The sequence below is a fragment of the Malus sylvestris genome, chromosome 1 (genome assembly GCF_916048215.2).
Source record: "Malus sylvestris chromosome 1, drMalSylv7.2, whole genome shotgun sequence".
Lineage (NCBI taxonomy): Eukaryota > Viridiplantae > Streptophyta > Magnoliopsida > Rosales > Rosaceae > Malus > Malus sylvestris.
Window position 1 is genome coordinate 28,765,143 of NC_062260.1, and position 23,614 is coordinate 28,788,756.

Here is a 23,614-nt window from a genome sequence, read left to right on the forward strand (position 1 = left end):
ACATTCACAGTCACATGCATTAATATTTATTTATCGAAAATTATTATTACTTTTAATGCAAAACGACAAAGAGATATAGGAGATGTCAAAAAATGCACGAAGCTTGACAGAAAAATGATAGAAGAGCAATACTCAATTCTTCGTTACCATACAATTATAATTCCAAATTGTCTCCTTTAGCATATCAAACTCCCTCCCTAATATACTAGTGTGCCAAAACATCTTCATCAATGCAAATACAACTCCCTAAGCCACTGAAACATATTAAATGACAATTGTTCCACCTAGTCACTTAATTTAAAACACAACTTACAATGCATCAAAATTACTACAAGACATTACATCACAACCTAAGATACATGAATCTCAAGTTAATAATTAATGGAATGGCTGAACACCAAAATACCCCGTTGAAAAACTCCTTATGCACTACATCAACTTTTGTCTACATGGAGTTTTGTTTCCTTTTTGTTTTTTGTTTTGTTTCTAAAGATGGACAATTAGTGGCAAACCATAATTATTCATCAATTCCAGGAGTCGGGAAAATTGTTTCCTTTTTTGGGTAATACTTATATTTCAATGAATAATTTATCGAGTTACCTGTTAAGAACTCGTTAACGAGTCGAATCGTTATTAAGTCAGGTGTTAAAAACCTGACAAGATATCATTTGCATTAGGCATGACAATTTTTTAAACAAGCCGTTAACTCAATACAAAACGACGTTATCTAGTCACCTATTAATAATCCATTAAAATAACAGGTTTGACACAACACACTCCATTAAGATAACAGATAAAATACAAAAACAACATAAACACGACCCATATACAGGCCTATCGATGAGTTATTAACAACTTGGAAGAAAGAAAAAAACCCCAATAAAAAGAAAAAAACTCAAAAGGAAAAGATAAGTATTGTTTCTTGATTTTATTTTATTTTATTTTTTCAGGTAGGAAACTATGGAATCAGAGGAATCCCGATCGGAATCGAAATAAACGGAAAATGGGAAGGGCAATCGCGTCAGATAAAAAACACAAAAACTGTCCACCAAGTCGTCTCCGAGTCTCATTTACCCTCTCCAAATCCGATAAACCAACAAGAAACAGAAGCCTCGCCTCTCTCTCTCTCTCTCTTCATTTTTTAACATCACATGTTTTTCCACATTTATCCCCAGCCGACGCCCACTCCCTCTGTCTCAGCCGTAATTTTCACCATTTTCGATCCCAATCTCACACCTTCTATCCCCCGGCGATCCGCCCTCTCCGCCGCCGCCCGCTCTTTCCTTCCGGTTAGGTTTTTTATTAAATTTTATTTTCTAGGCTTGGTTTAACCTTTAGGAATTAGGGTTTCCAATTTTGCACATTGGATTGGAGCATTCGGTTTCGTTACAATTAGGGTTTCAATCTCCAATCTGATCACTGGATCTATCTCGGCGATTTGAATCTGGGATTTCCGCTATTCGGTTTGGGACTTCAATTTTTCGTTAGGGTTTTTTGAAATTTTGAATTTTGTTTAGATTTTGATACTGTTTGAGGATTCAAGATTAGGGTTTTGAGTACTTCGCAGTGATGACGAGGAGTTCAAGGCACAAATCAAGCAAGCATAGCTCGAGGGATGCCAGGGAGTATTCGGATTCGGAGAAAGATTCGAGCTTAAAGGATCGAAAGGGCAAGGAAGAGAGTGGTGTAGTTAGGGTTTCAAAGGATTCAAGTTCAAGTGAGAAGCGGAAGCTTGATTTAAAGGATGGGAAGGACTCGGGAGGCGGCTCCGGGAATGGGGAATATTCGGTGGATTTAGTATCGACTAAGCGGCGCAAGGAGAGGCTTGATGATGGAGGGAGTGATAGGTGGAATGGAGGCGATGATGATCACCGAAGAAGCAGTGAGGGGTCAAAGAAGTCGTTGAAGGCATCAGGGGAGTCCAAGAGTAAGAAAAGAGATGAGAGTGTGGAATTGTATGCAGAGGGTGGCGAAGTGAAGAAGAATTCTAGTAGTAGTGGAAAGGGTGAAGGGAGGCATAGGGATAGGGATAGGGATAGGGATAAGGAGTCAATTCGAAAGGAGGGCAAGGAAGGTGGTGGAGCAGAGAGGGAGAAGGAAAGGGACAGGGAAAAGGAGAGGGACAGGGAGAGAGAAAGGGAAAAGAAAGGTAAAGATGGGAGAACCGAGCGATTGGTCAGTAGCGACGAACAACGTGTCACTGCAAAGCAAGTCAATGAAAAAACTGGTAAGGTAACTGATTGGGGTGTTTGTTATTTTGTAGTTTATACGTCTATATGGATTCTTTTCCAGCAGTGTGTTACTTAGCATGACTAGTTTACTGTGTAGACATATGCTTACAGTTTTACTACCCCTCCCCCACTTTTCCGGCCAAGAGAATGTTGATAACTTTGCACTTATTTTACTTCATCGTAGTTTACTGTGATTTAGTGTGATGAATTACAATATAGTACACCATTATGGTGCATCTGATCCATCTTTGTTTGATTGTAGTACTATATTTCTGAGTAACCGTCATATCATACAATACAGAATGCTGACTCTGATAGGGAATCCATTTTCAAAAAAGCAAAGCAAATTGGAAACAGCTTATGAAGAATTTGTTGGCATATCTAGTTGCTTAGAATTAAAATTCTCTTTCTATCCATCTATGTAGTGATTTCCGCGTGTCATTGTAATGTGATTCTTTTCATTGTTTACTTTGCTAGAATATTTATACGCTTTTCACAAATAATTTATGGTGGAAATTGAACTCTGATGGGGGGTTAGAGATTAGATAAGAGGAATAAAATTTTTGGAGCATGCCGTATTTGATCGGCAAGATTTTTTTAGCACAATTTGAAAGGAAAATATATTTGAGTTCATTGAAGTCAGATTCATGACTTTTGAAAGGTGATCCATCTTGGTAAAATTTGGATTTTGTTATATTGCATAACGTAGGTGGGAGTGGTACCAAATGGAAAGACTAACTTTGAATACGTTCTCTTCAAACGCAGTCACACATACACTTAAAATCATAATACTATCCTTAACGTGTGAAAGTTTTTACATAGATCTTAATGCTTCATTTTGCAGTTGGTGGATAGATCTTACTTTGTTGAATAGATATATAGATTGAACTGGAGTGATGATGTAAAAGGGGTTGCTATTATGGCTTTTTGTAACATCTCATATCTATTGGAAGCTGCAGTCTGCCTTAATCGTGGGACCTACTGCTGTCTTTGAATATTAGTAATTATGTTCCTTGTCATTATTAGTTTCATAGTCACTTAAAAGAGGTTGGGCTCACTATGGTAATTTTTCCTTTACCGTTATGCTCCATTGTACTTTCTATTCCCAAATTTATGATGGATGCAACATCTGGGGAAATGATCCACATGACTGCTTGAGGTATAGTGGGATTGTCTGACCTATTAGTTGCCATATTCTCATTGGTCTACTTGATGTGGCCGTTTCACCTCTAGATTTTGGAATTATTACTCATCTTTTATACCTTAAAGGTTCAAGTAAGACTGTATTTGCAGGGGTGATCCTATCAAGTCTGTGCAGATAACCTCTCTTCTATCACCTTCTGAATGTTTTTTAATGCCCATATGTGAATCGAGGGGGGATCGAAACGTACTCTTGAGAAGTTTGGAGGTGTAGCTGTTTTCTTTAATTTTCACTAATTCTGGAGTGATTATGATTTTCATCTTTATGACACTTTGGTTGGCTTGTTAATGGTTGTTTCCCTTGGGGAAGATGTGGATGTTTTGAGCCAGGTTTGCATTTCTCATATTTATAGGTTTTATGAGTTATCGTTGTATTACTTGTGTGGTTGAAAATATGGTCTTTCCCTTGTCAGTCATTAAAATCTCGTAATCATGTTTATTGATTCAGTTTCTTAATTGCTCTTTTCCACATCTTTTGTTATTTTAATTGTTTTTTCTTAAAATGTTTATTAGCGCAAGGGCTTATCCTGTCGGCTGTTTTAATAATTGTTATAATCATTAACTGATTTTCATTTTAGTTAACATTCAATATTTGTTTGGAATGGAACTAGATGTATGAAGGCACCAATTATGTGTGTCAATTGCTGGATTAATTGCTAAGATATGAATTATTGCTGTTAATGAAGAGGCAAAGAGATCAGATCATTAACTGATTTTCATTATTTTTTTCTGCATGATTCTTCAGTAAGACACAGTAAAAGCCATTGGAATGTTATTTTGTTTCATGCAAAATATAATTTATGTGTTGGACCAATAAAAATTTGTATGTATCGTTTACCCTATGCCAAATGACGTATGTTGTTTTGAGATATGTAAAAAATATTTAGTGGTACATAACACGTGTGACCAAAAGCTAAAAAGGTTTCCAAATGACACGCATCTGGCTTCAACATAATCTTTAGGGGGCATGTAGTATTAATGAGTTGACAATATTCTATAGTATGTAGATGACTTTGCTAAAACTAAACTTTATGTTCACAGTTTTATTTTGGAGTGCAATTCTATGTCTTATTTCATGTGGTTTTGCAGATTTAAATGCATGGGATGAATTGGAGAGTCCGGACTCAGAGAACCAGATTGAGAGACGAATGAGGAAAAGGAGAGATGATTTTGGTGATGGGGATAAGCATCAAGATGATGTGGAAGACATCATTGACGGGCTATTATCTTATAGGGATGATTCTGGCAGGGATAGCAGGCATAAAGATGAGAAGCGGAAGGATGAGAGATACAGAGAAAAACATCGGGAAGATGTGGATAAGGACAATAAGCACCGAGATGACAAGCAAAGAGATGAGCGCCCTCCAAAAGATTATGCTAGCAGCAAGTCTGAAGAGAAGCATTTAAAGGATGAAAAGGATTTGATAGAAATCCAACAGAAGAGATCCAAGATTCAAGATGGTGAACGCAAAGTAGATCATGATCGCGATCGTGATCGCAATAGGGACCGTGATTCATATCATGTCCGTGATCGCGACCGCTACCATGATCGTGAACGTGAACATGGGTGGGATCATGGTCGTGAACGTGAACATGATCGTGATTGGGATTGGGACCGTGAGCGGGAGCGAGATGGGGACCGCGAGCGAGACCGCAATCATGATCGTGATCGGGGCCGAGACCGTGATAGAGATGGTGATCGAGATCGCGATAGGGATTATGACCGGGACTATGACGGGTCACATATTGATGATCGCAGCACGAGATACAAAGATAGTAGCAGGGGAAAGAAAAGATCTCCGGATGATCATGATGATGGTAGTGATAAATCCAGAGGTATGAAAGCTCGGTACTCTGACTTGGAAAAAAAGTCATCCATTGGTGATAGAGTTGAGTCAGATGCTAATAAGGGAAGATCTCAGTTGCGGCAAGCTTATGTAGACACTAAATTGAGTGTCAATAAACGCAGGACTTCCCTCGTTTCTATTTCACATGGTGGCATAGATGAGTACAGGTGCCTCTCTCTCTCTCTCTCTCTCTCTAGTTCTGTATGCAATAGTTTCATGGTTGGAAAGGAAATACTGTGATTGTGTTTAACCTTTTCATTTTTTGATGCATTTTTGTATTTTATGCTAATATGTCATCATTTTTTTCCTGGTCCAAGGTATCTAAATTCAGAAGATTTGAAATATAGGGATTCTGGAGTAGAGCATAGGTCCAAAGCAATGCCTCCCAAAGATGGTTCTGGTCCCACTGGAGTTTCAGAAAGAGGTTCCAAGTACAGATCCATGGAGAAACCCAATAAAATGGATGATGGCCATTTAGGCGAGCTGTCAAATGACAAGTCTTCAAGTTCCAAGGCTTCACCCCTGCCCTTGATGGAAAGGTCTCCTTCATCATCAAGTATTGACCGCAGGTACATGAACAGAACTGGTGTCAGGCAGAGTCTTGACATTGAAGAAACAGGTCGAAGAAGCAGTGCTTCAGTGGACAACAGAGATTTCTCTAATACTGAGGATAGACTGGGTCGGGACCTGCCATCAGAGAAGCCTTTGGCAGATGAGTCATCCCCAGCTGATTCGTCAGCTAACAATAGAAGTAATCAGAGTAATTTATCTTCTTTGTATCCCCCTCACCCCAATTTTAGGGTCGGAGTTGACAGCCCTTTTATTGGTTCAATGGAAGAAGAAGGTAGAGGTAACTCCAGTTCACGTTACAGGAGGAGTAATGATCCCAATTTGGTTCGAGGGCATGGTAATGCATGGAGGGGTGTCCCAAGCTGGAATTCACCAGTTCCAAATGGCTTCATGCATTTCCAACATGGGGCACCTCACGGTGGTTTTCAAGGGATGCTACCACAGTTTCCAGCTCCAACAATTTTTGGTGTTAGACCTTCAATGGATATTAACCACTCTGGGATGCCTTATCATATGCCTGACGCTGAGAGATTTTCCAATCACTTGCGGCCACTTGGGTGGCAGAATATGATGGATGGTTCAGGTCCTTCTCACTTGCATCTATGGGATGGGAGTAATGGTGCCTTTAGGGATGAGACTCACATGTATGGCGGTGCCGAATGGGATCAAAGCAGGCATCCAATGAATGCTCGTGGATGGGAATCTGGTGGTGAGACATGGAAAGTACATAACAATGATGTGAAAAGGGACTTGCCTTCCCCAGCACAGAAAGATGATTATCTTGTGCAGGCTGCCATGGATGATGCTGTGGCTGGGAAGACAGGTCAGATGTCTCTCCATGAGGATAACCTGGATCCTGGAGTTTCTAAAACCGTTGAAAGAAGGTCCACTGTGACCTCTCCATTAAAGGAGCCTATGCCTAAAAGTAGTCACGAGAAGTCACCTGGCCGCTCTAAATTTCAGAGTGATGATGTCCTCTCTTTAAGTCATTATTATCTTTCCAAGCTTGACATTTCATCAGAACTTGCTCATCCCGAGGTGTATAGCCAGTGTATGAGCATACTGGATAGTGAACGAAGTGCAACTGTTGATGAAGATGCTACTACACATACAATTTTGGAGGTGCAGATTCCTTCCAAAACTTAGTTTAGAGCGTTTTGATTTGAGAACCTAGTCTTACTAATTGCATCTTCCTCTTAATGTCACAGGGTGTAAGAGCAGGATTGAAATCGTCCAGAACCTTATTAAGTTCCTCACTTTTTCCTCCTTTGAAGGATTTTGTCTTTCAGGTATGCTTGAATTTCTTGCTTACATAATTGCAGGTATTAATCTTTATGTATTTGCATCCGTGTTGACTGACATTTTATTTTCTGACTTGCAGAAAGCGATGAATCTTTACAAGAAGCAGAGGATGGAAACTATAGGCTTGCCAATTATTGCTGGAGGAGCATTGGATATTATTTTAGCATCTGATCCGGAGAATATGGAATCAAAAGACCGTTGTGGTGTGGAGAAAGTAGAGGGAGTAGTCCTGACTTCTGATGCAGAAATGGAAGGTGCTCCTGTCCTGACTTCTGATGTAGGAATGGCAGATGCTCCTCTTGGCACTGCATTGGGTGATGGTGCTGAGAACCTGGAGGTACCAGTTTCATCTCCGAATCACGAGGTGCAGAACGACACATGCGTCCCTTCTCCTATTTTGGAAATGGCAGCTGGAGATAATGGTGGAAGCAAAGCAGGAGATCCCCATACAATTCCAAATGGGGTGGAAATAGAATCCTCGGAGCAGGTGAAATTAGAGGTCGGCGATGCAAATGGTTTCTCATCACCTGGTATCGAGTCTCTTGCTACCACCACTTTACCTGCAGCTGCCAACGACAATGCGATTAGCAAGACTGAAGATGATAATCCAATTGATCAGGCTTCTACCGAAGGCGCGGCTGACGCAGTAACTGGTCCTTTAATAATACCCGAGGGTTCCCAAAAGGCTTGTGAGGCTTTGATGCCGGGGTCTAATGAGTCTGATTCGGTAATTTTAAGTCGGATACATCATTCTCCTGAAAGTACACATTGAACAATTTCTTCTATATCCATGTTTTTTACGGTTCCTTCTATTGCATTTCAGTTAATCATGCTCATCTTATTTTCTGTGGCTTCTCACTTCAGCAAGGAAATAAAATCAAAATTTCGGTTTTCCGGCTCGTTGAGCTTTGCCCGGAGTCTTGTTTTCTTCCAGCCCTTGACTTTGCTGCGTTTCGTTTTACTGTTGATTGTCTTGCATTGTCGCCATTTTCTTCGACTTCGATAATTTGTTGCTTGAATTTCTTGCATGGTGTGTTTTCTGCTTCTACCTGGCTTTTGTATAGTCCACACACACACACACACACACACACACGTGCAGTAACTTGTGGAGTTTGTGTTTCTTAGGACTTGTGTAAAATTCGTTAGGTTTTTTAGCCAAAATGGTCATTGAGATTTGCATAACTCTTCACTTTGGTCATCGAGATTTGAAATAGATAGAATTGGTCTCTAAGTTTGTCCACAATCAATCATTTTGGTTATTCCGTGAAAAATCTCCATAAAATAAGATTAAAATGATAAAAATACCCTTAATTTTGGTCAAATTATTTTGGCCTATTGTTTATTAAGTTGAGGGTAATTTTGTGATTTTGATCCTTATTTAACGTAATTTTTCACTGAATGACCAAAATGATTGATGGTTGACAATATCAGAGACCACTTCTATTGGTTTCAAATCTCAGGGACCAAAGTGAAGAGTTAACCAAATCTCAGGGATCATTTTGACTAAAAGGCCAATTCGTTAAATGTCTTTAGATGTACAAATGAACATGATTTGGAGTGTATGTTACAAGGAACATGACCAATTCACCATTTGGAGACACAAAATTAACCAAAAAAGCCGACTGCCAATCCAATCAGTAACGGTAAAATATAACATCCGGCAAATATATGGAGTTCTGATCTGAAAACCTCTGTATGTTATCGATACCTTCGTCCTCAAGCCCTACGTAGTCATCTGCACCGCCTTCGTTTTCATCCTCGTCAAGAACCCCAGCTGCGATTCCCTCATTGAGACGCCTAGCTTCATCGGGCATGGACTTGGGGATCGCATAAGCTTTGTCGTCCTGATAATCGCGAAGCCCGACAAGAACAATATCATCTGCTGCAATCCAAACCTTCTTGTGCATCTTACTGCGGATGTGACAAAGTTGCTTCTTCCCAGCAATGCGCATGGCTTCACACCGGCCATTACCAAACATTCGGAGCACTTGGGCATACTCCTGTCCATCTTTCTTAAAGAAAAGCTCACCTTTTCGTCACCAGCCTCATTCTTGCCTCTCTTCCTGTTCTTTCCTCCCTTACCCTTGTTCCTCGCCATGATTACTAGCTCTGTTTCTCTGCTTTGCGAAGGGGCGAAACTTGCAGGTGGATTGGATTCGATGGAGGAGCACAATACAAGCAATAACGAGCAATAAATCCTAATAAACTCATAGAGAAAACTAAAGCAAACCCTAAACGTATAAACTTGACGGGCAAGCAATATAGTTTTTTTTTGGGTTAAAAAACAGGAAGGTAATATAGTTTTTTCTTGGGGTAAAAAAAGGTAATATCGTTTTGGCCATCCTTGTTAACATCGGTAAATCGAAGCTTCATGCTTTCCTTTTCTTTTGGCCAAGCAGTTTGTTTCCTGCATAGAAATAAAATAGTTTCTTGGAAATGCTAAGCTTGTGCAATTTGGGACACAGACGACTACAAGTACCCTATAAGTATGTTACAAATACAATACTGCATTGCATTCTTCTCCAATCTCCCAAGGGGAAGAGCACAAACAAGAAGACGACGAAGACGTTGTTGAGATGGAGTTCACTGAAAAAGACTTTGATGCCTCACAGAACAGGATGATAGCCTTGCTTGAGGTTGCTAGGCTCGCTACCGAGGACCTGGTGCAGGAGGAGCTTATGAAGCAGAAGAGGAAGATCAAGAAGCCTATGCTGATCGATTGGGCGGCCAAGAAAAATAGGTCGTCGAATATTTCTTTCAAAAGAAACTGGGAGATGGTAGATGATCCTGGTGATGTTGGTTGGACGCCTGTGGAACTCAAGATGCAGAAGATGTCGTTGAAGAACAATAACAAGAAAGGCGCAGACACGATGAATATCGCTTTGAAGAAGAAAGAAACGATTAGTCCTTCTGCGCCACTTGGGTATCATGACTTGCCTGAAAAATTCAAGAGAGAAATTGAGAGGTTGGGCGGGACTAAAGTGGAGTTGGTGATAGAGAAACAATTGACCAAGACTGATCTACGTTCGGGTAGGATGTCAATGCCTCTAAACCAAATCGTTTCAATTAGTTTCTTGGAAGACGAAGATATGGAGATGCTTGAGAACGGTGAGACAATGACGGTTCGGTTGATAGACCCTGGTCTTGTACAAGGAGATATCAACTTGCGGCGGTTGGAAAAGAGAGAGGGGAAAAACCCGATATATGTTTTGAGGACTCAATGGGGGGATGTTGCTCGGAAAAACAAACTCAAAGCAGCCGATCTCGTTCAAGTTTGGTCGTTTCGGGTTAATCGAGCGCTTCACTTAGCCCTAGTTTTGGTTAAGAGCAGCAGTGTTGACGGCGATCGTCAGGAGATCATGGAAGAATGGAAGAGGTGGTGACAACTAAGGGAAGCTTGCAGTGGCATGCAGGAAACTAGAAGATAATTAAAGGCTTTTAGTTATACTTTTTTCAAACTTTTGGATTGGGATTTTAAGTTTGACTTCGTGGATCAAAGTTTGTTTGTAATCATTCAGTTTCCATTCAAGAAACATCTTAATTTTTTATGAAAAAATGATTTATCGTTATTTTAATACTTATTTCAGAATCAAGTTTCCTGCATCTTTTAATTTTTATTTCTTCAAGCTTCAAAATCAATAGAACACAAAAAATCTTTCAAGAATATCATGCATAAATTATTACTTACGGGTTTCATTTAATTTAAAGAAACAGAAAATAATCATCGTGAATATTGAGTTGCATGTTGACAAAGAAGCACTAGCAGAAATCTGGCCCAAGGCATTGATTTTCTATGACAATTTTGTCCTCAAAGGCCACAAAAGAGCCACAGACTCCATGTCAGTGAAGTAGGAGAGTTGCTGATCATTCAGGCCCAGATAACGGTATCTGTGGCCCTGTGGGACAATGTGACACAAGGGCCCACATAATTTTTACTAGCTAGTGCTTATGCTAGAAGATATTTTATAAAAAAAAGGTCGTACCCAGTGCACAAGGCTCCCACTTTACGCAGGGTCTGGGAGAGATGAATGTCGGCTAGCCTTACCCCCATTTATGGAGAGGCTGCTCCCAAGTCTCGAACCCGAGATCTACCGCTCATGGGCGAAGGCACTTGCCATCGCACCAAGTGCGACCTCTTCTAGAAGATATTTTATGATTTAAAAAAATAATTTGCAAGGCTGATTGAAAAACATGAGTATAGTCACATTTTTTACGAAAAAAAATGTCTTTTGAGTTTGAAAGTTTTAAGCCATTTGGAAGAAGTGTTCATACATTTGGAAGAAGTGTTCATACCATTCTTGAGTCTCATAAGTATTTTTCTTCTATTAAGTAATAATATGGCGTTGCATGTCATTGCTGCCTCTGTTGCTAGGGAGAATGGTAATTGTCCAGGAACTGAAGGTCCAGACATCTCCGAAATAGTTGCACGAATTACTAAGTGTCAATTCTTTCCTTATCTTTGTGGGCAAGCAGTTTGTTTCCTATATAGATACGGATTTTTTTAGAAATTCCAAGTTCGATTAGTGTTATATTACCAGTGTTTCAGCAACTACTGTACCTAGTTTTGGAAGGATTCCTAAACCTATGCGGGTTTAATTTCCTAAAACCCTAAGATTCCTATACTTGAAGGGCACGCTTTTAGCCGATTAGTAATCCTAATCACACACTGATCGGTGCTGTAAAAACCCTATAAAATCTCAGTAAACCCCTGCAGGGTTAACCAGAATAATACATTTATATTTGTTCTAAGCTCTGTGCCATACTTCGCTTACCTCGTATCTTCTTCAATCTCTCGAAGAAGAAAAGGAAGAAGATAACATGGCGCGGTTATTAAGTGCAAAATACTTCGATGGCTTGACGGAGTGGCCTCAGAACTTTACCAAGTTCGACTGGTTAGTTACAATTGCTGGGGTTGAAGTTGAGATGCATACGCAGGAGGAGAAACTGATGGAGCGAAAGAGAGAAACTTTGATGAAAGAGAAGGCTCTCAAGCAGCCGATGCTAGTCGAGCCGCCCAAGAAACAAAGGTCGCCCCCTATCGGTTCTACAAGAACAGATTATTCGTTGAAAAGAAAATGGGCTAGCAATAGCATAAATGATGATCGTGCGCCGAAGATACAAAGGTCGTGTGGTGGACCGAAAATTATTTTCCAAAGCATGTATCGTGGTGATGATGATCTTGGTAGGGGTGACCTGGGATGCAAGAAACAAAATGTGATGCCGAAGGACAAAGTCAAGAAAGCCAAGGGATCGACCAAGAACTCTCTGAAGACGAAAGAACCAATTGGTAGTCCTTCCACGCCACCGAAATATCACGACTTGCCTGACGAATTCAAGAGAGAAATTACAAGGTTGGAGGGGACTAGGCTGAGCTTGGTGATACAGAAGCCATTGACTATGACTGATGTAAATCAGAACGACAACAGGCTGTCAATGCCTGAAGCTCAAATCGTATCCATGGATTTCTTGGAAGGTGCAGAGAAGGAGTTGCTTAAGGAAAATCAAACAATGTCGGTTCAGTTGATAGACCCTGGTCTTGTAAAAGGAGGTATAAACTTGAGACGGTGGCATATGAAAAAGAAACCGGATAAAAATAGTAGCAAACCGGAGAAAAATGGCAGCATAATCTATGTGTTGAGAACTCAATGGGGTGCGGTTGCTAAGAGGAATAAACTCAAACCAGATCAGCTTGTTCAGGTTTGGTCGTTCCGGGTTAATGGAGCGCTTTACTTGGCTCTGGTCTTGGTTAAGGAGAGTCGCGGTGAAGGTGATCATAAGGAGAGCGATGGCGGCCATAGCGGGGGTAAGAGTGGTGTTGTTGAGGGTGAAACTAGTGGCAGTAGTACTGGTATTGGTGGTAGCGGAGGAGGAAGTGAGATAATGGAAGAAAAGAAGGATGACAACAATGGGAATGCTAGTGGGGCAAGTACTGTGATCAATGGGTCGGACCATGCAAGTCCCAACCGTAGCGGAAGCAGGAAAGAAGATGCCGACGTCGAACCCAAACTCTAAACCCTTAACTGTAAACTCACACGCCAAAAGATGAACTTTTTTTTATAAATCCTTAAATGTGTGCAAATAATTTTTTGGAATAAATTTTTTATTTCTTTGATATTAAGATTTTTTGGCTGCACTATATCACTTTGTTTCCCCTCAATGCTTGGGAATTAGTAATAGTCTACTGATGAGTTTTTTTATTTTTTATTTTTTTTTATGGTGTAAGTGCATTGAAATTTAGTCCAGTCCGAAAGAAGAAAACCTTGATTTTACTTGCTAGGTCAACATTTAAATTTTGTTATGTACACGAAATAAAATTAAACAAACTTGGAGAGGCAGCACCTTATGTCCAACAATCCAGTACCACCAGAGAAAATAGGGTGTTCTACCTTCAGATCACGTGTCTGTATAACCATATACACAAGGTCAAAACCTTTTTATATTTTGTATCTTACATAATCATTCATGAACACGCTCATAAAAGAGTGATACATACTGCTAGTCGGACATAAGAATTCCTTTTTTTTAATATCATAATGATAAAAATAAAAATAAAAACGATCTCAAACCAACAAGACTCTCTACTTTGCAAAAAAAAAAAAAAAAAAAAAAAAAAAACCGTCTATCGTAAAAAATTATTTATACGCCTTACCATTTTGATATGACCTGAAAACTAGTACCAATTAAAATGGTAATGCATAAAAATAATTTTCTACAAGTCCATGTGTGGATGGGTAAAGTTGACCACGTGGATCATTATTTCTGGCCTAAGCCAAGCAGAGAAATTAGGACCGCTCGTGTCCACAATATCTTATCTTTCCTCCTAACAATTTATCGTCACCCTCCACAAATACAAAGGATCAGAAAATGCAGAATTCAGTGGCATATACTTATATAGAACAGAATTCAAGATGTAATGTAAGTTATTAAAAAAACAGAAACCAAAAACTAAGCAGAAGATATGGCGCATCATTTGCTAGCGAGCTACCATATATCAGGAAAACTCAGCAAAGAAATTTCATCATATGGATTTACTCCTTCTAGACCAGCTAATATTTTTAGGACAAGTAATTCATCATCTTCTTCAGTGCAATGCAGCAGCAGCAGCAGCAGCAGCAACAGTTTGACGTCGTCGACCGATCGGGAAGAAGTAGGGTTTGTGGGGAGTGGGAAGTTTGGTATTGACAGAAAGGGAGAGTTCAAGTATTTGGTGAGTGAGTTTGGTTGGAAGGTCAGGAGTTTGTTCAGAAATGGGGATGAGGTGAGGAAGGCAGCTTATGTTCAAGCTGAAGCATTTCATGAACCTGTATCTCTCTTCGATGATTTCTTCTTCACCTTCTTCCAGGTTTTTCTTATATCCTTTACTTTCTTATATAAGCGATATTTTTGTTTATAAATTTAAACTGATCTAAAGTGCAAGAGAGAAATTTAAACTCGGTGCATAAGAGCCATATTTGCTTTAATCCTTTAACGAAAATGACTACGCTTGTTTTTTGGTTACTCTTCAAATTTCATCATCATATATGGTCATAAGTTTAATTTAATTTGGTTTCTGCAAATACAGGCTGAAGTGCTTTCTGGGCTTGTATATAAACTTAGGAATTCACCCCCAGATAGGTAAACAATTTTACTTGAAAATTGCAATGTACATTGTTACAAGTATTATTTAGCGTAATAATTATGCGTTTTTATGGTATCTCATTAATAATTCAACAGATACGCTTGTTTAGTTGCTGAGTCTACCCCTGAAACTTCCGAGTCACAAGAACTTGTGGGAGTTGCGGACGTCACAGCGTCGAGGGACCAGGCCGTCCTTCAGCATCTCCCTTCTAGGGCACCGGAATATCTTTACGTATCCGGCATTGCTGTTTTGAAGAGTTTCAGAAGGAAGAAAATAGCTACTGTCCTGCTAAAAGCGTGTGATGCGCTCTCAGTCGAATGGGGTTTCGAGTATCTTGCCCTCCGGGCATATGAGGATGATTACGGAGCTCGCCAATTGTACTCGAACGCAGGCTACCGAGTTGTCTCCAGCGATCCTCCATGGCTGAGTACTTGGATTGGCCGGAAACGCCGTGTTCTGATGGTCAAACACTCTACTAAGACATGATACGTTAAATCATTGTGTGTATGCAACGTAAAGGTAGCGATTTTTAATGATAAGTGTTAAAATCGCTAGTCATAAATGACGAACTGATACCATCGCTAACAAAGAAAGAACGACGATGTTCGAAAAGCCGGCGAAAACTATTAGCTTTTATAGTTTTATTAAGCTAAGAAGTTTGTCCAAAGAAAAAAAATGAAATTAAGCTCTTTTTTTTTACCTTGGCAAAATTACAAATTTGGTATATGGATGGACTGGAGGGTTAGTTGTTCCTTGCGGAGAAACAATGGCTGTGCAAGTGAGGGCCTATATATCCATCATCCTACTAATTCATGAATTTCCGACAGTTGGGAGCTTTACATAGACACGGGACTTTGAATTCGTCAGGCTCGTTAGGATCGAACAAGTAATCGTACCTGCGAGAGTCAATAACGGAATATGCAGCAGCGTTAAGCTAATAGCTTCCTCGTAAAGAACTGAGAGACGGAGAGAGAGAGAGAGAGAGAGAGAGAGAGAGAGAGAGAGAGTACGAGAGACGCATACGTTAGCTCATCGCCGCAAGTTACATCAGCCTTTGCAATAAGTACAATCCGGCTTTCTTCATCACCCACACTCATGATCCTCGCATAGCAATTCGGCATGCACTGTAGTAAAGATAGGCAACAACAATAAATCCGTAAAGACAAGTCACGGAAACAAACTGACAACAAGTAGATGATTGAATCTATTGAAGAACGGTGGAGGAGCAAATCATGAACGGACAGTACCATAACATTTATCAGAATGACTTACCGAATGGTTGATCAGGCGTGCTATATTTCCTTTATCAGTGGCATCTACAACCACTTCTTCACTGATCTTAAACAACTGCAGAGTAAAACATGAGCCATGAGAAAAGAAGCAAAAACGGAAAGAAAAAGGAATGCAAGGCATTTAAGAGCTGAAATTCTAGCTGGAAACAGAACTTGGGAAACACGTGGCATGAGAGATAACTAGAGCAAATTTTGAAGGTAATAATTACACCACTTGAAAAGAATTCAACTCACATAACAGTCTTTGCCTTCTGATCTATACCGTGTCTCCCTAAGATCTGCAACACTACGTCTCACCTGTTCACCACGATATTCAAGAACCTGAAACAGACGCATGCTTCTTAGTACATTCTGTTTTCAACATAGTGGATTAACTTCTCAAGATACAAGAGCTTATACACTTAATGAAGGGAAATCATTTGAAAAGACAACGTTCAAATTCCATACCATTTCTCCTTCTTGTATGTCTCTACGGGCAAAGAGACCCCATCCATGTATCCCAGATTTACCAAAGCAAACACGATCGTGTTCTGTTCTCTGCATTCATGCACATATAGTAAGAAAATCAAACATTGAAAATTGAATGGGAAATGAGGAGGATACTTGCCTGTAAATGGTGTAGCCGTTCTCTAAAAGACGAAAAAGTTGGAGGATCCTCTACTACCTATTGAAAAAAAAAAAAAAAAAGTCAATTTGAGATTAGTTTATTTTAAATCCCATATAAAAAGGGAAATACTATTTCATCAAACCCTGAAAAGGTAAAAAAGTTACTCTGAATGTGTTCAAACTTCGAATTGCTTCCAAGGGATGATGGGAAGGTCCCTTCACATGGTGGGCAACAGTTTCTTCTTCTGCTCTCTAGAATCAGAGAAAAAAAAAAACAGTGAGAAAAGATCAGGCTAATTACAGATCTAATAATTCAACAATCTAACTGTTTATATCAACTGAGGATGACTATAATGTGTATGGACAGATAACTAGGCATCAAGGTAGAATACCTTCTTGTTATTTTTCAATCTATTGTACACCCGGCACCTTGCAGCAGATAATGGCTCGGGCTCAGACTCAGGCTCCGTCATTTCAACTGTCAAAACCTCTTCAAGCTTTGTTCTATTAGATGAAATTAACCTTGAACCAGGCTTCTTCTTATTTTGGAGAAGGCTTTTCGCTGAAAACACACCTAGAGGAGTCTGTATGATTAAAACCGTATCTGGATTTGGAGCCCTGCACGAACAATGAAAAACAGAAGAGTTGGGAGAAACTTACATATGTACAAGAAAACCAACAATTTGGAAGCAAATGGAAATAAGACAATATGAGAACCCACACCTGTGGTAAGCACAATAAGAAACCATTTTTGTGGTCTGTTTTCCATTTTTCTCCAAACAATGCAACTGCATATTAAGAATGCACATACAAATGCAATTACATATCACCAGATATATGAATAATCTGATTCACAACGAGAAGGTGCCATAGATATGAATATAATGAGAACGAACAAAGAGCAATAAGATACTCACCTCCATGCGATAACCTGCCCTTGAGGCACACATTGCATGGTAATAAGTGGAACACTTGCAACATTGCGTGCATGAACCATGAATTTGCTTACAAATAACGCAAATCTGAAGCAGATGTGAACAACAAAAAAAACCTTAGATTGCATCCTCTAAATATTTCAGGGTTCAATCTGTAAGATAAAATTAAAAGAACAAACTAGACTCGCAATCAATGAGATGCATTCTGGAACATTTCTAGATCCACTATGTCAAAGTTATCGCACAACTCAGTTCTTTATTCACTAATTGTAGATATGAAGGGTCAGGTGTCACTTTTTTACATTACCATGTTTGTTACATTTAAGAATAGAAGTCTTCGAAAGAACAATGTCAAGTTCAATCATATGATTAGATGTAATGTATTGTAACCTTATCCTGAGTTTGCATTGGAATAGCCAAAAAACAATATACGAGAACAAAGAACCCACCTTCACAAAAGAATTTGATGGAATACTCAAGATGCCAAGAGCAGGCTCCATCTTTTCATCACTTGCAAAAGAGACTTCAGGTCTGAACCAAGCACATGTAATATGAACCCACAATCCGTCAATATCAGTTGGCTTTAACGCACCTCCTGCAGGGAAAAAGTAGATAAGCAAGATCAGATCAAAGACATGAGATCATGACAGCTAAGTGAAACTTGATGACAGGACAGTGTATGACTCAACGGATCCACTCTAGCCAGAAACTTGCCTTTGACAGGACAGAGGCAACATTCTTGCTTGACTTTGGGTGCTTCACATGCTTTGCAGACCCACGAAGTGAAATCCCGAACATTTCTTGCTCCATAGCATTCTTGATGGACAGCTATCTGACATCTGATCAAAATGAAACATTAGACATTTCCCGGTTTTCATGCCTTTATAACCCATGGGAGTCTCTAAGGGGCATCGCACAGTTGGTCCTCCGACATCACTGATTTGACAATGATAACTAATGAACTCTATTGATGATACCTATTGCAGATGATGATTTTGTTATAGTCCCAATCTTCAACCCATCTACATACAGCGCATCGTTCTGTTGTCCACTTAGCATGAACAGGTTCATACTTTTCTGTAATAGCAATCAGATAAATACAATTAGTTTACATCAAATGTAGAATTATATGCACAAATATAGAAAACAAATATACCTTGCAAAAAAGTAAGCAACTTCTGCTTTCGTTCTTTAATAGAAGGCCGTTTAGGGGGTTTAGAAGACACAAGAGCATTTTCATGATACTCTGCTAACTGCAACATCTGCAAAGTCAAGCGGGATTGCAATATGAGTATGATTCCCAAATTGAGAGGTCATAGGCCTACTATTGAACGATGGGGAGTAAACTCAAAGAATAGTACCCATTGTTCCAGTGGCAGTAAGGAACCTTTCACTCTGACACTAGTCCTCCAATTTCTCGATTTGGAACCTGTGTGTCGCTCCCATTCACTAAGTGCTTGCTTTTCTGCCCCACAGAATCCACAATTGCACACGACACTGAAACATAAGAAAGAAAATGTATATGAATAAAACATTTTCACATGTCAAACCAAAGTAATAATCAAATTGACTTATTAAGGTAAAATAAATTAACGGTTAAGTAATATGAATTTAACCACCAAGACTAACATCAATTATAAGTCCTAAGAAAAAAGGAAAACCGTTCATTCTTATGCTTACGAGTGAAGACTTGGAAAATAAATGCCTTCCACGCAGTTGCAGAGAACAGTAACCTTGTTAGGCAGCACCAATTGACCATTATTTTTACTCCATCTGCATCAGAAACTCTATAATCAATAGGGACAAGTCGGTGAAATAATAAACCCAATTCACTCATAAAATTAAAATTTGGATAAACTTACTTTGCATTTGGTTGCCCCCTTTCAGAATCTGATAATTCAAAATTAAACTTGACTTTGCACGTAGGGCAGTAGTAATCAGTGGCTCCCAAGTTCTTCAAAAAGGAAATAACATAGTCAGGGAAGTCTAGAATCTCTTTAAACTAATTATGAATGAGAAAAACAACGAAGTTGGGTAATTTGCCATAATAGACGGACCTTAAAAACGTTGCTGGAAATTTTGTCACATTCTGCATGCACCCACACTTTACAACCATCACATCGGACCTACTCCCAATGCAAATATATTACAATAAATTGACAATGAACTGCACTCTAAAAATAGGAAGTATAAATCACAAGCCAAGCATAGTTTGTAGGTTTCCTCACCCAACTTCCACTGTCTGAATCATTCCAAATCTTCTTGCATATCCCACAATAATGTTTCGATTTTACTAACTGCAATAAGAATGATGCAAGTATTGTCAACAATGCACAATATCCAGAACGCAGAGAAAACCTTCTTTTACTTTTATTAAGAACTGAATTTAAAACCAATAAATAACACCTAACACAAGGTAGGTCATACTAACCCTAGCACACGATTTACAAAGATATTGGCCTCTGGGACTTGGATCCTTCATTTTCTTTATCATTTTAAAAGGAAAATACAAGCCGCAGCCTTCACAGGGTTGTATGTCTTTCTTCTTCCCATATACATCCTGCTCAACGGAACCAAATTCAATACACTGGACATAAAAAAGAGAAGTGTCTACTACTGCAGCGAAAACTTCCCCCTTTCAACAGCTGAGAGAAATAAGGAAAGTATATAGTTTGAACCCAAGGTATATTTACACTGGATAGCTAAGCAAAGAAGCACAGTTCTGTAAAATTCTCAATAATTAAGCAAAGCAATAGCCAAACTTCCATCAGCAACCCCGTTCTGATGATATCAAAACTGTTTGAATTAATTTTTGGATGGTGTTTGAGAAATTCTATGCTCAATATTGTGTCCTAGAAACTACACAATTTAAAAGACAGGAAACAGTGCTCTAAGAGAACTTGCCTGGTCCAGGTCATGGTTTGAACCGGTAGCCTCTTGAACCCCTCTCCGTACAGAGTCATCATACATTGCTGCCATATTTATATCCGCTATCAACTTTTCTGTAAACCCTTGTTCCACCAAAAATGCCTCCTCAATTGCCATCTGGAATTCACAGGGCTCGCAGTTGTTCAATTCAGGCTGCTCCTGGAACCTATATCAAGTAAAATGTTACATAACGACAAAGCGGTTACTACATTGCAATTCAAAAATTTATGAAACAACAATAGCCACACACCTGTCCACATAGTCCATAAAGGGAAAAATCTTCCCACGTTCAACCCAAGCATAATCCTGCTCAAGATGATACGAAATCTTAAAATAAATGCCACACTCTTCCAAACATGAAAACATCACAAGTTCATAAAAACAGATGAACTCCGTACGGAAAACAATTCATACCCGTTGATTCCCATTCCCAGAGTATCCAAAGAACATCACACAAGCTGCATCGGGTATGCAAGACCTCAAAACAAGCTCAGGCGCTTGCGACATTGGATCAATGACAATGGCAGGCCAGAAAGGCTCCTTTTTCCCTGGCATTGCCCACACTATATCGCCTGAATAGAAGTCTTCGGGTCCATACAAGCCATCTTTCCTCTCACCATTCTCCTTTGCAGCCCTCACTGTCTCCACTAAACCATTTCCTTCATCTATTTCCACAACTGCACACTTGTCATCTTCACCCAATTGCGCATGCATTGACGAGAGTGGGCTTGGTGAGCTCGAATACTTCCTATTGTCGAAACTCTTAAATGGCACACTCCCCTCAACTTCCTCCTCTTCATCTTCTTCACACAAAGCCGAATACTTCTTACTGTTATATCCAATTCCACCCACATTTCGCATCTTTTTCGTATTTTGGCTAACTAATTTCTGGGCTTTAAAGGTAGGTTTCTCTTTTTTACATTCAATCTCCTCATCTACATTATAATCTCTTAAACTAGTCTTACTTTCTTTCTTCCAATTCTCAATTACCGAATCATTAAACCGAGAAGGAAGTACCTGAACTCGGCCCCGCGACGTCCTCACCAGCGGCGGCCGCGAAACCTCGGTCTTCGCTGTGGTGGCTGACTCTCTGTTCTTCGATTTCGACTCATCCTCAGGGGAGCAGGAGACTCTGGTGCACCACGAAGCAGAGAACCCTGGCTCGGCGGCCCCGACCGAGCCGAGCAGGCCGTGGAGGCTGACGGGGATAATACTGGCGGCGACCTCGCCAAGCAGACTGAGAGGATAATACCCATTAGTCTTCCTCTTCTTCCTGCCCGAGTTATCGTCGTCCTCACCCGGTGACTCGCCGAGTTTGCACCTTTTCAGACTCGGCATTTGGGATTTGAGATTCTTCTTGATAATCATTGTATCAAAAAATGCAAAACTCAGAGGCCCCACGAATCGATGAATCCCATAATCCCAAAAGAGTAAATCTTTTCACTTCAACATCAACACCCACAAAACCCTTTTGATTTCATCAAAAACCCAATTCCCAAATCTCCTATAAACCCTAATTCCCAATTGGGTTTCCCCAAACAGAGTAATTGGAAACGATTCCCGCTACAGAATTTTTTTTTTCTCGGGAAACAAACAGAAAATTGGGAGAGAAACAGAGCAGAAAGAATGCTCGAGAATTAGACGAAAAGGATCGAAATTGAGAAGAAAAATGTTGGATTGGGAAATAGGGATCGATCTATCCAGGAAGTCTCTTCCCAACTGCTTCAGAGCGCAGAGAGAGATGAGGAATGAGACACAGGAGAGAGAGAAAATCAAATTGTTGTAATTGTAAAGTAATTATGTCAAGCAGCTGAAGGAAAACCGTAAAATTCGAGACCTGGAAATGTCTCTCTTTTTAGAGAGAGAAAGAGCGAGGAGAGAGAGAGAGAGGGAGCGGGGAGTTAGAGAGAGAGAAGGGGGTCGGCGTTATCTTTCCAAAGCGTTATATTGGGGGGGGGAGAGAGAGAGAGAGAGAGAGAGAGAGAGAGGCTAACGTGCGCCTGACGCGTATAGAGCGCAATTCTTCCTGGCAAGGTCATGAGAGAGAGAGAGAGAGAGAGAGAGAGAGAGAGAGAGAGGGCATGGTCATCGTGGACAATCTGGTAATATAGTAACATACTTCGGCCGTGTTCTTTTATTTTCGTGATTGTTTTTGCAGATTTAATTCGAGGTTGTTTCGTTTTAAAAAATTTCGTTGCAGAGGCCAAAACATGTCGCAACGTTTTTGTGTTCCAAGAAAGTTGGCAACTTTATATGCGAAACGACAATGTTGGCATCGAATCCAAGTTCTATGTTTTTCGTTTTGTTTCGATTCGCGTTAGTCGAAAGTTGAGTTAACTCGACCGAACTCAAAAATTTTGCAAACTTTAGTACGATGGTTTGTTTGGTCGATTGATGTTTGTTGGATTTTGGTGGTGGTCACCGGAGCACGGCGGCAGGCATAGGTACAGTTTTCAAATTCTTTAACTTTTTTCGGGGGGTATGATAGTTTGAAGCTCCACCAATGGAAATCAAGAATTTTCCCACCAATTTCTTTTTTGTGAGGTTATTTTGGGTATTTTGCTCTCAAAGAGTTTCATGTTGGTTGCCCTGCTAACAGGTCACAATTAATACGACGACGTCTGTGTGTAATTAATTTTAATTTTAATTTTTTCTTATGTTTAATTAGGAATTTAGGACAACCTTTGGAAATTAATCATCTGCGAGCCCTGGAAAAGGAAAAAAAATTGATAACTTTGAAGTTGTCTGGGGACGGAGATGGCCATGGTTGTGTTGGGTTGAAACTAATATGTTTCTGAAATTGAATAGCATCATGGCCTCCCTCTGTTTTCGATTGGCTACCCAACTATGGCGGATATGGGATCCTACTAACCCGAGAGTTTAAGAACGCATTTTGTGTGATTTTGCTCAAAATGAACAAACCTAGACCAATATAATCTTACTTGACTAGACTTCGTGTAGACAATCAATCACTTTAATGATTTGCTATACAAATTCACACTACTATGTTCGACGACCTCTCCTTGTTTTTAGGCCCAAATGAAAGTTGACATTTTCCATCAAATTTTTCGATTTGTAAATTTGT

General features: G+C 39.8%; 3 protein-coding genes and 1 pseudogene across 4 annotated transcripts; 2 read left to right on the top strand and 2 right to left on the bottom strand.

Moving 5' to 3' along the window:
• Positions 1–993: 993 nt before the first annotated feature.
• On the top strand, positions 994–8,042 carry LOC126624353 (uncharacterized). Of its 2 annotated transcripts, none has more exons than XM_050293427.1 (5): positions 994–2,227; positions 4,521–5,445; positions 5,626–6,970; positions 7,057–7,137; positions 7,230–8,042. In XM_050293427.1, the coding sequence occupies exons 1-5, from the start codon at positions 1,570–1,572 to the stop codon at positions 7,920–7,922; spliced, it is 3,702 nt and encodes a 1,233-aa protein (XP_050149384.1). In that variant the 5' UTR covers positions 994–1,569; the 3' UTR covers positions 7,923–8,042. The 2 variants fall into 2 exon arrangements, with proteins under 2 accessions (XP_050149384.1, XP_050149379.1); XM_050293422.1 differs by having other exon boundaries at positions 1,000–2,227; positions 5,596–6,970.
• Positions 8,043–8,784: 742 nt separating this feature from the next.
• LOC126615403 (eukaryotic translation initiation factor 1A-like) lies at positions 8,785–9,385 on the bottom strand (annotated as a pseudogene).
• A 4,580-nt stretch (positions 9,386–13,965) lies between these two features.
• On the top strand, positions 13,966–15,330 carry LOC126624380 (uncharacterized). The gene is made up of 3 exons (XM_050293436.1): positions 13,966–14,492; positions 14,712–14,764; positions 14,864–15,330. The coding sequence occupies exons 1-3, from the start codon at positions 14,109–14,111 to the stop codon at positions 15,252–15,254; spliced, it is 828 nt and encodes a 275-aa protein (XP_050149393.1). The 5' UTR covers positions 13,966–14,108; the 3' UTR covers positions 15,255–15,330.
• Positions 14,762–22,641, bottom strand: LOC126624370 (histone-lysine N-methyltransferase ATX4-like). The gene is made up of 24 exons (XM_050293428.1): positions 20,944–22,641; positions 20,780–20,835; positions 20,506–20,695; positions 20,033–20,161; positions 19,830–19,898; positions 19,659–19,727; positions 19,464–19,555; positions 19,282–19,374; positions 18,963–19,098; positions 18,758–18,863; positions 18,579–18,678; positions 18,316–18,440; positions 18,051–18,196; positions 17,584–17,688; positions 17,390–17,454; positions 17,059–17,284; positions 16,832–16,918; positions 16,668–16,724; positions 16,508–16,597; positions 16,295–16,381; positions 16,041–16,115; positions 15,792–15,892; positions 15,469–15,664; positions 14,762–15,240 (listed from the first exon to the last, which is right to left on the bottom strand). Exons 1-23 carry the CDS (start codon positions 21,895–21,897, stop codon positions 15,574–15,576), a joined length of 3,249 nt encoding a protein of 1,082 aa, XP_050149385.1. The 5' UTR covers positions 21,898–22,641; the 3' UTR covers positions 14,762–15,240; positions 15,469–15,573.
• Between the last annotated feature and the right edge of the window lie 973 nt (positions 22,642–23,614).

Coding starts and splice junctions, on each gene's coding strand:
- LOC126624353 (XM_050293422.1), top strand. CDS start 1,570: ATGACGAGGAGTTCAAGGCACAAATCAAGCAAGCATAGCTCGAGGGAT. Junction 5,446..5,595: donor GGTGGCATAGATGAGTACAG/GTGCCTCTCTCT, acceptor TCCTGGTCCAAG/GTATCTAAATTCAGAAGATT. Junction 6,971..7,056: donor CTACACATACAATTTTGGAG/GTGCAGATTCCT, acceptor TTAATGTCACAG/GGTGTAAGAGCAGGATTGAA.
- LOC126624380 (XM_050293436.1), top strand. CDS start 14,109: ATGGCGCATCATTTGCTAGCGAGCTACCATATATCAGGAAAACTCAGC. Junction 14,493..14,711: donor TCTTCTTCACCTTCTTCCAG/GTTTTTCTTATA, acceptor CTGCAAATACAG/GCTGAAGTGCTTTCTGGGCT. Junction 14,765..14,863: donor AGGAATTCACCCCCAGATAG/GTAAACAATTTT, acceptor ATAATTCAACAG/ATACGCTTGTTTAGTTGCTG.
- LOC126624370 (XM_050293428.1), bottom strand. CDS start 21,897: ATGATTATCAAGAAGAATCTCAAATCCCAAATGCCGAGTCTGAAAAGG. Junction 17,689..18,050: donor CATCAAATTCTTTTGTGAAG/GTGGGTTCTTTG, acceptor CATCTGCTTCAG/ATTTGCGTTATTTGTAAGCA. Junction 16,725..16,831: donor GAAGTTTGAACACATTCAGA/GTAACTTTTTTA, acceptor TTTTTTCAATAG/GTAGTAGAGGATCCTCCAAC.